At 40.5% G+C, this 14,291-nt stretch overlaps 1 protein-coding gene across 1 annotated transcript; it reads right to left on the bottom strand.

Moving 5' to 3' along the window:
* Nucleotides 1-706: 706 nt before the first annotated feature.
* On the bottom strand, nt 707-13,413 carry LOC146706646 (mixed lineage kinase domain-like protein). The gene is made up of 11 exons (XM_085464839.1): nt 13,241-13,413; nt 12,030-12,468; nt 10,119-10,217; nt 8,846-9,023; nt 8,428-8,528; nt 7,222-7,357; nt 6,960-7,044; nt 6,726-6,877; nt 4,198-4,247; nt 3,542-3,682; nt 707-3,440 (listed from the first exon to the last, which is right to left on the bottom strand). The coding sequence occupies exons 2-11, from the start codon at nt 12,460-12,462 to the stop codon at nt 3,391-3,393; spliced, it is 1,425 nt and encodes a 474-aa protein (XP_085320965.1). The 5' UTR covers nt 12,463-12,468; nt 13,241-13,413; the 3' UTR covers nt 707-3,390.
* Nucleotides 13,414-14,291: the final 878 nt, after the last annotated feature.

Here is a 14,291-nt window from a genome sequence, read left to right as displayed (position 1 = left end):
GCCAGCTGCAACAGCTAACAGCTCGAACTGTGCGATAAACACCTCCCATGGCGTCTTGCCGCTGAACTTAGGCGTTTTTATATTCGCTGCAGCTTGCTGGGCGCCGCCATGTTTGTTTACATCACGTGACGGCGCGCCGAGCGAGGTCGACTCCTTCCCGCCGGAATCGCGGCCGCTGTGCGAACAGTTCCCGAGCCTAGTCAAACCTGGAGAAAATCCAGCCTCGGCAGACAGCCGCAGCGCCGTTTCCCTCACTCCATGGGCGGGCGAGCGCGGACGAACCTCCCTCTCCTCCGTCTCCTTCTTAATCCTGCCCGGCAACATCCTCGTCTCGTAACGGCAAGCGTCGCCGGCAACAGGGTCTCGGGCGTTCTGGGGTTCTTTTTTCTTTCTTCACTTCTGACACCAATGTAACGTTCACAAGAACCAGACGGTTGGGGTCTCAGTTTGTCCGTTTATTCGGCACATAAGCCAGCGGGTTGTTAACTCAAGGGGAGCGCTCTTGAACTACCCCTCTCTTCAGCCTGGCACACACACAGAACTACCAGGTCCCCCCACCCCTTCCTGTACACCACCCTCACTACTTCCTGCAGCCCAACCAAACATGAATCTTAAAGGAACAACAACAGTGTGCAGAGAAAACCAACATGTCACTGTCCAGTAACACTTAACCATCGTTACATTATGTTACGTACAATAGTCTTTCGTTCTACACGGTGCATTTCAAGGTCCTGTACCCATCCGTCGGTAAACTGTACCTGGGCTTGTTGCAGTGACCTGAAGTTACTAAAGTTCATGAGTGTATGCACTCACTCCAAGAAGCGTATAATTATAAATCTGAGCGTGGTGAAAGTTGGGCAGCACGCTGACGTCTTTTGTCCACTCTTTCACTCCTTTGATTTTTTCCTCGTATCTTTTCTTTGTCTTTTCGTCGAGTCTGTCTTTGTACGGACCGGCATTGTTCTCCTTTTGTTTTGTACATTCCTTTTTTGTGCGGCAAAGAAAAAAAAAGAAGGTATTGGAACCGGAGAATGAATGTTTTGCGGTGCTGCAAATGTTTGCATTTGATGCGGTACTTGGATTGTTTTGCCACGAGTTCCCGGCATGCAATGCGCGAAAATCACGTGATTGCTAAAGAAGGGGGAGGGTGCAGCCAGCCTCCTCGGCTGTAATTGGTCCAGCCCAGAGTCGATCATGACCAATTGGCCAATCCAACACCTTTCATTATATATACCCTTCCTAAAAAAATAAAATAAAATAAATAAATAAATCCATCCGCCCATAAAAACAAAAAATCGCCAGCGGCCCACCGGGCAAATGCCCGGTATGCCCGATGGCCAGTCCAGCTATGCTGTCAACTGAAGGCTGTGTGCAGGCAGGAGTGGTGGTAAGGAGGACCCAGTGCACAGACACTCAGAGGCAGAAAGTAAACTCAAACTCAGATTTATTGCTACATGGCAAACAGAGAACTAGCAAAACTGAGAATACAAATACTAAACTGAAAATAACAATAACCTAGTGATGGGTCTAGCAACACTGACACACCGACGCTTGTATCAAGCTCACAGAGCAAACCTGTATCGGTGCGCGCGTCACTTTAAGAAAAAGTCACGTGATCGATACAGCTGCTGTATCGCTCATTGCCAACTCGCCAAAATGTGTTTAAAAGGTACCGCATCCGCATCTGCCAACGGAATGAGTCGCCAACAAAAAACCCCACAAAATTACTCTCGCAAGGGTAAAAAACAACAACAACATATCTCTCCATAAAAAAACGGAGCCCGAAAGAAAAAGAAATGTTTCTGCTGTGTGGGGTCATTTTGATCTTTTAACTGCAAATAAGGTAACTGTTTGTCTGTCTTTGTTTCAGTGTAATCTATCAGAACAGGAAAAACAGCAATGTGACCTGCAGTGTAAAATATTTACTTCATTTTATGCAGGTTAAATGTCGCATCTGTTCTGCGGAGCTTCTTACACAAACAAAAGCACCTCCTCAATGTTTAGGCATTACAGAGCCAAACATGAAAATGAGGAGACAAACACACCGAGAATGAACACAGGTTGTCCTATATAGACATTGAGCAGCATTATCATCATATATATATATTTTTTAAATATGTGTTTTATTATTTTGAAATCAAGCATCTAGGAAGACTGTTTTTGACCAGGCAGTCCTGAATTTTATTATAAAGGACAGCCAACCCCTTAGTATTGTGGAGAATGTTGGAGAGGAACATTCCAAGATCAGAGGATCCTTTAACGTACTGGGGGACTAGGAGGACGTCTTATCTGAACCTTTTCCACCTGGCTTTACAGTTTTTGTGTACCCCAGCTTTATCTGTGCCCTGTGAGCGTGTTTTTCCAAAGCTAGGGAGATGGTGTCCAAAAAACGCAATAGACTGAATGCAAAAACATTGGATAAACTTATTTTTCTGAATAGTCAATTTTCTGAAGAGTCAATTACATTTAAATGGGTAACATTACATTCATAATACTTTCGTTTTAATTTTCGCTTAATGTGATTCACAATATATTTAAAGATGTCTACAATATTTGCAATGTAAAAGATATAAAATGATTCCATGGACAGTGTATACAAATATGACTAGGTCATTGAATCAGTGTCTGTTGTGAGTCTCAAGTAAGTTGCCTGCAATGATATTTAAGGTCCAGCAGGTGTCAGTATGGAGCAAAATAGCAACACTGTGTCGACACAGTATCGATACGGTTTGGGGAATGTGCTGAAACACTTCACAAGGCCTCATCTACCCATCACTACGCTAGCTCGAGCGAGCGGACGGACGGAACACACAGCATGAAACGAGGGTAGATCGCAACCCGGACAAAGAGAAACACAGGGCTTAAATACACAGAGGGAGCAATCAGGGAATGGGAAACAGAAAGGAAACACAGCTGGGGCAAATCAGGCCTAACGAGACAAAGGAAGCAAAACCAGACACATTAACATGAGACACAGACTTTCAAAGTAAAACAGGAAACACAGACTGAACTTACAGACACAGACTCACAAGCAGGCACTGCAACAGAGGGAACAGAGACGTGGGATCAGGGCAGACACAGAGCCTGACTGGACACAGAATAGAGGGAATAAGGAAGCCAAAACTTGAGAACCACATAAACACACACCAAGAAGAACTGGGGAAAAAATAGAAATGCAAAACAAAAACCAAAATTTTCACAAAAATAAACTAAGATGAGAACACTAATAAAAAGGTACAAAACTGAAATCACTGTGTCAACGAACCAGGTACCCTAAAGGTAGAATATAAATACAATTTAGTGGCCCACAAGTTAAAGTCCAGTTTTATTCAAAGCTGCATTTCCTCCCCTGAGGATGAGCCTGGCCAGCAGAAAGGCAGATGAAGAGTTTCATTGGTCCTCTAACTGTGCCACCACACTGCGCAGTCTATCCACCAGTACTACAGAAGACAAAATATTGTTAGAAATTTAGTAAACTGAACCCCGACAGTCACAGAAAGATAACTGAACATACTGATGGAGTCATTATTATTATTATCACCTCCAGCTGAAGGCCTCTGGAAGCTATCGAAGTCTCGGCACTCGTTTATTAGCTGGCCCAGTTCTGGAGGACAGTCATCGGGAAGCGGCTCTTTGCACTTCTCTTCTAACACCTTCCTATAAATTTCTTCATCTGAAAAACCTGGAAAACATGTACAGACAACTTGGTACGGATGCCTGACTGCACAAGTTCTCAGTGATTCAGGTTCATGGTAGTGTTAGGCATTCAAAATGAAGTCGATGGGATTTCATTTTGGTTTGCGAAGACATTTCACTTCTGTATGCATGTGAGTCATTAAACTTCACATGAACCAAGGTATGAATCAAGGCCTGGGCCACTGCTGTCACATGTGCCAAGGTGTGACAGCTCTGTGAGACATTACCATGCCGTGCCATTATTTATTCAATTCGATTCAATTAAATTTTATTTATATAGCTCCAAATTACCACAGCAATCACCTTCACCTTGTATATTTTTAAGTAAAGCCCTTACAGTAATACAGAGACATTAAGATAGTAGCTCAATCAGCTTTTAGAGCAGAATAAGCATCTTGGAATACAGTTCAAATGTCTTCCCAAAAGAAAATGAAGTCCACCTGCCTTATTTGAAGTGTTTAATACCAGGATAATACAAGTTGATTTTCAGCAGATACAAACCTTCAAAGGGTTTCTTACGGGTTGCGACTTCCCACAGGACGATTCCAAAGCTGAAAGACAACAATGAAAATAGGAACGTTTTAGAAGGAACGTTTTCTAAAGCATTTGGGCATGATCAGTTCATGCCCTAAAACTCACCCAGGTTATGCAGCAGGATGATGTTGTGGAAACACACCAGCAGGTCCACCTTGTAAATCAGGGATATTATAGTTTTTCTATTTGGTTTCTATTTAGTTCAGTTTAATTTCATTTAGTTTCCAGAGTGAGTTTGCTTGTTTCAGTTTAGTTTCAAATTTTTATGTTTAGTTTCAGTTTAGTTTCTATCATCCATCCATCCCCTTTCGCTTATCTGAGGCTGGGTTGCAGGGGCAGCAGCCTAAGCAGAGAAGCCCAGACCTCCTTCTCCCCAACCGCTTCCACCAGCTCTTCCAGGGGAACACCAAGCTGTTCCCAGGCCAGCCGAGAGATATAAGCTCTCCAGCTTTTCCTGGGTCTGCCATGGGGCCTCCTCCCCATGAGACATGCCCGGAACACCTCACCGACAAGCAGTGATGGGAATAACGGCGTTACAAGTAACGGCGTTACTTTTTTCAATAACGAGTAATCTAACTAATTACTATTCCTATCGTTACAACGCCGTTACAGTTACTAACAAGAAAATGCGGTCTGTTACTATTTTTCAACAAACAGACGGTTGAAGCTGTGTTCAGCTCACCACATCTTATATCAGTTGCACGGAAGTAGCTGTAAGTAATCTGGGCGCTACAGCTTTAAGCAGCTGCGCGCTCCCGCGGACGGTAATCACGATCACTGTCTAGCACAACAGCTGGACATAAGGGGGCAAAACATTCGCATGAATGCTGCTGTTTGACTGAGGAAGAATAAAGTAGTCGTGGTGAGCCAATCACATGACCACTTAAAGACAAAGCAACAAGGTGATTTATACCAGTTTATAAATTGATCGGCCACGTAAAACCAGAGTCATGATAAACAAGATATACGCGGCGCTTTTTCCTCAATAGTTTCGTCACGTTTACTGTCTAAAGACAGCGCGGCGAGCACTCTCTGCTTATGAGCAAAAATTAAAAAACAAAAAAACGGGAAGTTTTAGGAGTGACGGAGAGAGAGAGAGCAGAAAAAGAGAGAGAGCGAGTTTTGAGATGTGAGAAATCTGTGACGTTTAGCGTGTTTGGGGTGTGTAGTTAATGTGTTGTCTTGTGTAGTTAGTGTGTAGTGTTGTGGATAGTTTTGTGTTGTGTGTCAGAACAATGAGGCGACTGCTGTCTCCAGGTAGAAACAGGAGTGATACACCTGCTGCTGTCAGACCTGCAGGTATCAGGCTGTGATGTTCTCCTTTATAGTGGACACAAATTTTTGGAGTGGCACAAATAATTTGTGGCATCTTATTGAAGAACAGCTGATTGTTCTGTAAATAGTTTGAAATGGTTATTAAAAAAATCAAGGTAAAAGGTAAATGGATGCAAATAACTTTGTTGTTTGCAAAACTTGTGCATAGGATTTTAAAATTGACATTTATATTTGCATTTAAAGTTATGAAATATGATCATTAAACATGTTTGTGGTTGTTACAGTAAAAATATAACTTTTTCTACTCTGAGTTTATGTTTTTTGTCTGATTTTAGATCAATTGTGTTAATACAGTATGTCAAAATGAAAACATAACTGTAAATTCAGACACGTGAGGTTGTGCTGAAAACAATGATACCAAACAAGGTAAAACGTGGAGGGAACATCAAAAGTAGTTAAAAATGGCCAATTATACCCTGGACCCCAGAGGGTTAAACATTTTTTAAAGTAACGCAATAGTTACTTTTCAAGTAATTAATTACTTTTAGAATATTGCAACTCAGTTACTTTTTTGGAAGAAGTAACTTGTAACTATAATTAATTACTTTTTATGAGTAACTTGCCCAACACTGCCGACGAGCCACACGGGAGGCATCTGTGTCAGATGCCTGAACCACCTCAACTGGCTCTATTTAATGTGGAGGAGCAGCAGCTCCACTCTGAGCCCCTCCCAGATGGCTGAACTTCTCACCCAATCTCTCAGGGAGAGGCCAGACACCCTTCAGAGGAAGCCCATTTCTGCTGCTTGTATCCAGTTACTACAGTTCTTTCGGTCACTACCCACAGCTTGTGACCATAGGTGAGGGAAGGGACGTAGATCAACCGGTAAATTGAGAGCTTCGCTTTTATACTCAGCTCTTTCTTCACCACGACAGACCGGTACAGTGTCTGCCTCACTGCAGCCGTAACACCAAACCGTCTGTCGATCTCCCGCTCCCTTCTTCCGTCATTCGTAACCAAGACCGTGACATACTTAAACACCATTTTGGATTTGCTCAACTTATCTTTGTCTAATATAAAATTTTAAACATGCCATTGTGACAAATATTCCAAAAATAATAAATCAGTAAGTGTGCTAAAACTTTTTCACATCATTTCAGCTGAACAAAAACTCATTTAATGCTGGTGTGAGTGGAAGCATATCCCAGGCTGGTGCTCACCTGTACATCTCACACTCTTTGCTGTAAGGATGGTTGATGTTGTTGAGCCTCTCGGGAGAGTAGTAGCACAGGGACCTGATTGCGTCGTCATTGGTAGATTTCTTCACCTTTTTCAGAGACGTCTCTGTTTTTGCCAGCTCAAAACCTCCGAGCTAAAAAGAACAACAACATCATCAGTGCTGCTGCTGTTCAATTTGGACTGCAAGGAATCCCAGCATGCACTGCCCTCAGTACCTTGACGGTGTAGCCTTCAGCCACCAAGAACTTGCTGCTGTTGATGCACCCGTGCACCTTAGATTTTTCTTCTGTATTGTGTAGTCTAAAATATGACAGTTAAAAACATTAGTGCATAAACTACACATTCTCATCTCAGGCTCAGCGACTCACCTGCTGTTTGGTTTGGACTTTTTTAAATGTGCTTTCTAAGATTAAAAAAAAAGCAATTATAATAATTATTTATAATATAATAATTTGTCAATAAAGCAGAAACACTGACCGATAGAGTCCTTGTGCTGCATCGAAACACATACGAGCTTTCCTGATCCAGGACAGCCTGCAGTCAGAGTCCAGAACCTGACGAAGACTTCCTTTCTCGCAGTACTCCATGATGATGAAGAACTGAGGGTTGGGTCCTACAGGTAGTCACAAGGACAAGTTATTACAAGTTCATAGCAAACTTTTCCCCATCTTTTGTTGTAATCTCTAATTTTCACTTCCTTCATAATTTTGAAAAATTGCTTCATTTTACTTCCTGTTTTACTTCCTGTTTTATTTTTACAGAAAGTCTTTATAGGACTGCACAGATTTCTGTGAAAACTTGTTTTTTAAGGGGACTGTAGCTTCTCATGTGACTTTCTTTGTTTTTACTTCTCTTTTTTGTTCTCCCCCAAAAGGGAGGGGGTATGTAATCAGTCCCATTGGCTTATTTCCTTATTTGTTTGCCTGTCTGTCTATTTGTTTAGATGAAAATCGAGTCAAGGCCACACCAAATGCAAAAATCAGTAAAAACTTTACCTTACCCAGATATCACAACAATATACAGGGACATGAAAACTGACATCAGCATGCTATAATAAAAACATTATAACATAAGATAACTTTAGTATAGCCACTGACCGTCCAATGTCTTAACATGCTACAAGGAACTGTGGCATATTAGGAAATTGGACGGTCCAATTGTTCCTTGTCTCTTGTTGTTGTTTTTTTAAACAGACACAGGACCACAAGAACGATTCAGTCTTTATCATATGCTCTGCCAAACAAGCACAATGTCTTGATTGAGTTTACGAATGCCTTGTTATCCCTGTTCCTGTATATAGTCTGCGTCTTCTCCCTGAGTCCTTGTCAGATAGTTGTCTCTTCACCTCAGGTTCCTGCAAACAGCGACCGACTGTGTAAATAAAGTTAATGCTAAAAAGCACGCAAACATCATCGGGTCTGCTGTGGTTTTGTTACAAAGTGCTTGTGCAAGCTCCATGGCACTGTTCCCTGCAGGAGACTCATCAGCTCTGACAGATAGCAATGACATGGGTACCTACTGGCACCAAATGACCTAGAGGATGCCACCAGAATCCTTCAATAAGAACATTTGTATGAGACCATATATTCCCAAACATCAGCTGGGACAAAGTAAAGACTTAGACTCTAAGTTTTACCACCTCTGTCTGTCTGCAACGTTACTGACAGGCTACATTCAACTCACCATTCTCACCCAGGATACTGATACCAAACATTCGCAGGATGTTGGGCGACTCAAATCTCTTCATGGTGTCGACTTCTTTGTTGAAAATGGACTGCACCTTTCTGCAAATGGTAAAAAAAAACCCTTTATGGTGTCAATGAATACATACCGATGTAAATACACATAAACAGTATTCTAATGTTTGAGCTCAAATTTAAGTTTAGTTTAAACTCCTTCATATCAAATTATTCTTTAATCCTTGTTTCTAGGAGACAGATTTCTCTTCTAGCCAATGTTTTAATGTATTTCTGAATAAACAAAGTCTGCAAATGAATTTAAGTTCATTGGTGGCTTCTGACTATATAGAACTGCTTATTTTATGTAAAAAAAAAAAAAAATCATTTTTTTTCTCAGTATGCAGCTGAACTGTGGCACAGACCCTAGGTTGGTGTTCACAGGGTCGATATATCTCTTGATGGCAACTGTGAATCCACGATATTCTCCTTTGTAGACCTCTGAGGTTGCTGTTTCCATGAAGGGCTTTTTGGGATGTTTGTACTTTAGCTCCTGTGGTTTAATCATTCGGATGTCCACACTAGTGATGCTGGGCTTATTCACTGTAAAAAGAAGAAAAAAAACTTGTCAGTAAATTATATAAATAATACATTTTTTAAAATTTATGTAGCACCTTTCTAGACAGATTCACAAAGTGCTACACATAACAAATAATAAAAAGGTAAAACAGACAATATAAAACAGGCAAAAAAACCAAAACATAAACCATTCACAGTTCAGCAGTTTGTTTATTTTGTTTGTTTTGTTTGCCCAAATTCATGGTGGTATGAGCCTTTTGGGAGTTTCCTCCAGTGATTAAAAATCCAGATTCCCAGTCGTTGTTTTTGTTTCTCTGCATCACAGACATTAAACTGCTGCAGTTTAGTCAGACACTGATAGAGCCCAATGGCCAAAGTTAGTTATGGAAAAATTGTCCTGAATACAGGACAAGTTGTTAATTTGTGACATGGATGTGAAGTTTTTAATCACTCTTTTTAAAAGAGCTTAAATGGCTTTTTCATCTGAATATTTAATTTACTTATGAAGTAAATTAAATACTTCATAAGTATTCGTATTACTAGGAGTAAGGTGAACGGCAACTGCAAGATATTATATCGCAGATCTACATTCGGTCAGTCAGCTTTTTCTATAAAGGCTCGCCATCTGTGGAGCACACTTCCAACCGATATCAAATTGATTACAGACATTAGATCTTTTACATTGAAGGTTAACGTGTGGTTAAAGGGAAATCAAAGATGTAGTCATTTTAACTAATGATTTTAATTTCATTTAAAATTATTGTCGAGTAGCTGTAATTGTATTTATGATGTAATTTGGTTTTATGAAAATGTATGTTTTATTGTAAAATGTATCTATTTAGATTGTAAGCCCAACAAGGGACAATTGTTGAAAATTAGCAGTAGCTATAAACCTGTGCGGCACATCAGTTTCATGGCTTGCACTTGAACTATGTTAAACTGCGCTGTCCCTTTTAAATAAATAAATTCACGTTACCCTATGAGGCTGACCCATCCCTATATACTCTAAGGGTCTGTAGATGTGAAATTCATCTGATTTTGACGGGGTCAGGTGGGCCTTTGTTTTTTCAGATTTAGTTGTTTCTATCCGTAATGAAACTCTATATGTGCTGCACTCACACATCTCCACGACTTTTTCCACGTTGACTTTAAGATGCTCAAACTGTTTCAGCATGGTGTTGGTTTTCTCTTGCTGATCCTTCATGTAGTCCAGGAGCACTGAAGAGCAAACAGAGAAAGCCATACTCTGATTCCCCATCCAAACTCTAGGATCTAATTTGACAACATTACTGATATCGTTACTCCTGCTTTACCTCAAATATTGTGAAAATGTTTTTTCTTGAAAGAAAAAAACAACTTCCTGTTCTCAACATTTTATCTGTGTCTTTGTTGAAAAATGTCTTTCAGGCTAGTGGTCCCTGAGTGCTCACTATAATCAGCACCTCACTGCTCTCTGGCCAAATCCCTCCTTATTTTAAGAATGCTGTCATCCACAGATAAAAAAAAACCCAAAACAAACAAGCTTGGTCCTTCACTTCTTGGCAGATAAAGACCAATCTCAAAATTACAGTTTATTGCTAAGATTTTATAAAAAGGCTGTAGCTAAGCAGCTTACAGCCGTTTTGGACAAATGCAGTATAACTGACACATGCCAATTTGAATTATAACCATCTAAAAGGCTCAACTTTGTTCATATAAGTTCTTCTTTATACAGTAAGGTTAATTATAGATGACCTCTAATTTGTTGCCTCTGATTCCAGATAAAACTGAGGTTATTTTACTCGGCCCAGAAAGTCTTAGAAATATGGTATCTAAGCAGATTCTTGCTCTGGATGGCATTACCTTGGCCTCCAGTAACACTGTGAGGAACCTTGGAGTCATTTTTGACCAGGACATGTCCTTCAATGCACATATTAAACAAATATGTAAGACTGCTTTCTTCCATTTGCGCAACATCTCTAAAATGAGAAATATCCTGTCTCAGAGTGACGCTGAAAAACTAGTTCATGCATTTATTACTTCCAGGCTGGACTTTTTAGTCCTGACAGGGACTAGAAAGAGAGAGCAGATTTCCCCTTCATTGGCTCCCTGTTAAATCCAGAATTCAAAATCCTGCTCCTCACTTACAAGGTCTTAAATAATCAGGCCCCATCTTATCTTAATGACCTTGTAGTACCATATCACCCTATTAGAGCACTTCGCTCTCGCTCTGCAGGCCTACTTGTTGTTCCTAGAGTATTTAGAAGTAGAATGGGAGGCAGAGCCTTCAGTTTTCAGGCCCCTCTTCTGTGGAACCAGCTTCCAGTTTGGATTCGGGAGACAGACACTATCTCTACTTTTAAGATCAGGCTTAAAACTTTCCTTTTTGCTAAAGCATATAGTTAGGGCTGGACCAGGTGACCCTGAATCCTCCCTTAGTTATGCTGCAATAGGTGTGGACTGCTGGGAGATTCCCATGATGCATTGAGTGTTTCTTCTTCAGTCACTTTTTTTCACTCACTAAATGTTTATACACCTCTCTGCATTTAATTATTAGTAATTATAAATCCCCAGCTCTCTTTATAAATCTTTGGTTCACTCTTGTTTATATCATGTAAGAAATATTGCAATGTTAAGTCCCATTATATCACTCTAGAATGGGGAAATGTTAGTAATGCACTTATTTCATCACGTTTGGATTATTGTAATTCACTGTTTACTTGTCTAAGCAAAAGCTCCCTGGATTGTCTGCAGGTTGTTCAGATCTCTGCTGAAAGGCTTCTGACCAAATCTGTTGCTGCTCCAGCTGCACTGGCTCCCAATTCACTCAAGAACTCATTTTAAGATTGTGGGTCTGACTTTCAGTCCTCTTCATAGACACACACTTGTTAGCTGTAAACAAAATTAGGAAACTTTCTGGTAAAGATCCTGCTCTCTTGGTCCACTTATCCCTGCATAACAATGGACAAGTATCACATTTGAGACCAAGTAGTTAATTGTTTCTGCTCAAATCTCTCTACAAAAGCAAATCCATAATCAGTTTCCCCTCACATGTCTTCAGTTCTGCGTCGTCCTCCCTCCCATCCAACTGATCTTCTTTCTCTCTGGTCGTCTGTTTAAATACCTCATACAGCATGTTCCCCTGCTCCACCTGCAAAGCTCCAGACAGCACCTGGAAGGCATCGTTGAGCCGTTCGTTCACACTGTTGAACTCGTCTCCATGGTTGCTGGAGTTTAGGATGCGCTCCACCAAATTGGCTGAGGCATATTTTCTGATAAGTTCCTGTGCTGATTGAAGAGTGACGGACAGTTCTCTCAGAGGTTTCTCTACCCCTGGAGGCGTCCGTTTGATGGACTTCACCAGCTTCTCCAAGGCTTTGACTCGGTTACAAACACGTCGGCAGCGCTTTTTATTGGCCTTCACATTCTCAACCAGGTCATAGATCTGTGAGGCGATGGACAGGATGGGATCTACAAAGTCCATGACAAGCTAAAGAGACAGAGAGGATGGACAGTTTATACAGAATAAACTGAAACTGAAAAAAAAATCTGAGTACAATATTATTTATTTTGAATGAGTTGAAGTAACAAGAAAAAATCAAACAAGTCTAACTTCGATCTAGAATCATAGCTCTTTTCCTTAAGCATTAGTATCGTTTTTGTAGAGAAACGTGATGCATCGATTTCCAGAGTCTGGAATGAATTAAAACTAAATTGAAATGAAGAAACCAACCATCATTTTAAAAATGGCTAATGAAAACTATTGAAGAGCTGAAATAATTTAGACTTTTTCAGACTTAACCACAGATGCGCCTGTAAATGTAGTCCCTCTGGATTTCTCTAACTTCTCTGTTTTGACCGCTCTTACACAATACCCAATGATTTTTGTTTACCTGAACCGTGATGTTTATTCTTAAACTGATCCAGTCTCAAACAGAAATCTGAAAGTAACAGGTGTCCAACACTTTGATGTACTCCCCCCTCATTCTTCCTCTGTGAAAGAGTTAAAACTGTGCTGCAGCAGACACTCAGAGAAGATTTCCCTCAAATTCTCACTGAGGGTTCAGTTTAAACAAAATCAAAGAACAAGAAAAAACGACCCTGGAGTACGCACACATCCTGACGTACACACAACAGAATCACTACACAGCAGGAAGTGCAGCTTTTCTGTAAATGTTTAAACTTGTTTCTTCACAGAGTCATCAAATGGGAAAAGACCTGCTGTGAGAGCAAGATAAGAAGAAAGCAGAAAGCTAGTTTACCTGTCTTCCTGTCTTTGTGCAGGTGTGTGCCGAGTTTAAATGCTATAAGAAAATGAAACCGCCTCTATCGCCTTGAACTGTGGCACTGCTCCTCGTTGCTTCCTGTTTCTGTCTGACAGATAAACACGCCTTTCCTGGTCCCCTGTGCTCCTCTGACAGGCCTGGATTACTCTGCTTTATCCTGGAAGCAGAAGTAGAAATCACTGTGGGGGATGGAGGCTTCCTGATTAATAACGATTTCAGTCTCTCAGCAAGTGTAGCAAAAGTGGTCAGCTGTGTTTTAGCCACACACTAAAACAATAAAAGGTCTGTGTCTGTACAAGTATTTCCTTTAAGCTAAATACCGAGGCTTCAGACTGCTCTAAGCACTCAATTTAATATTTAATTTCACATAAAATTAATATGGATTCTAACGGTCTCTTTGTCTCATACACACGCAGACACACCAAGAAAAGGATTTCCATTGAAAGTTTGGCAGTTATTTAGAAAGTCCCTATTGTTTCTGGACACCATCTATGATAGCGAGCAGCTGATACATGTTATGTTTGGTCACACAGGAGGAGGAGACCCCAGAAATGTCCTCAGAAGAGCTACTTTTTAATTTTCTGTACTTACATTACAGAACCTGTACTAAAATTAAAGGATCTGTTTAACACAAGTGTCTGCTAGAGTGAAAAATATCTGTACGTAAGTGCTGGATCGTTTTCATTTAATATCTCAGTGAATTTAAATACGGTCTAAGATATTAGGATACTTAAACACAGACGAATGGTGGTATATTTTAAATGTGTAACACTGACATTTATCATGTTGTGAATGTGTGTGTGAATGGGTGAATGACTGAATGTAGTGTAAAGCGCTTTGGGGTCCTATGGACTAGAAAAGCGCTATACAAATGCAGGCCATTTACCATTTACCATGTTCCGTTTCCGCACTGTGTCTTTATTTGATTATCAGCCTCCTCACTAAATAAAGCATAATAAACTGTTTTTGTTTTACTGTATGAAACAAAGCACATCCTTAATAAACAAACTAGCCTGACTCAGATTTG

Source organism: Copadichromis virginalis, linkage group LG7 (assembly GCF_057382275.1).
Source record: "Copadichromis virginalis isolate Kocher_CV1m ecotype Utaka linkage group LG7, C_Virginalis_male_GT1.1, whole genome shotgun sequence".
Classification (NCBI taxonomy): domain Eukaryota; kingdom Metazoa; phylum Chordata; class Actinopteri; order Cichliformes; family Cichlidae; genus Copadichromis; species Copadichromis virginalis.
This window is presented reverse-complemented; position numbering and strand designations above follow the sequence as displayed.

What these genes read in the sequence shown, in the direction of transcription:
- LOC146706646 (XM_085464839.1), bottom strand. Translation starts at nt 12,462, where the DNA reads ATGGACTTTGTAGATCCCATCCTGTCCATCGCCTCACAGATCTATGAC. An exon ending in AAAGAGTGTGAGATGTACAG is followed by an intron (nt 4,248 to 6,725) that starts GTGAGCACCAGC and finishes GTTGTCTTTCAG; the next exon opens with CTTTGGAATCGTCCTGTGGG. An exon ending in CCAGAGGCCTTCAGCTGGAG is followed by an intron (nt 3,441 to 3,541) that starts GTGATAATAATA and finishes TGTCTTCTGTAG; the next exon opens with TACTGGTGGATAGACTGCGC.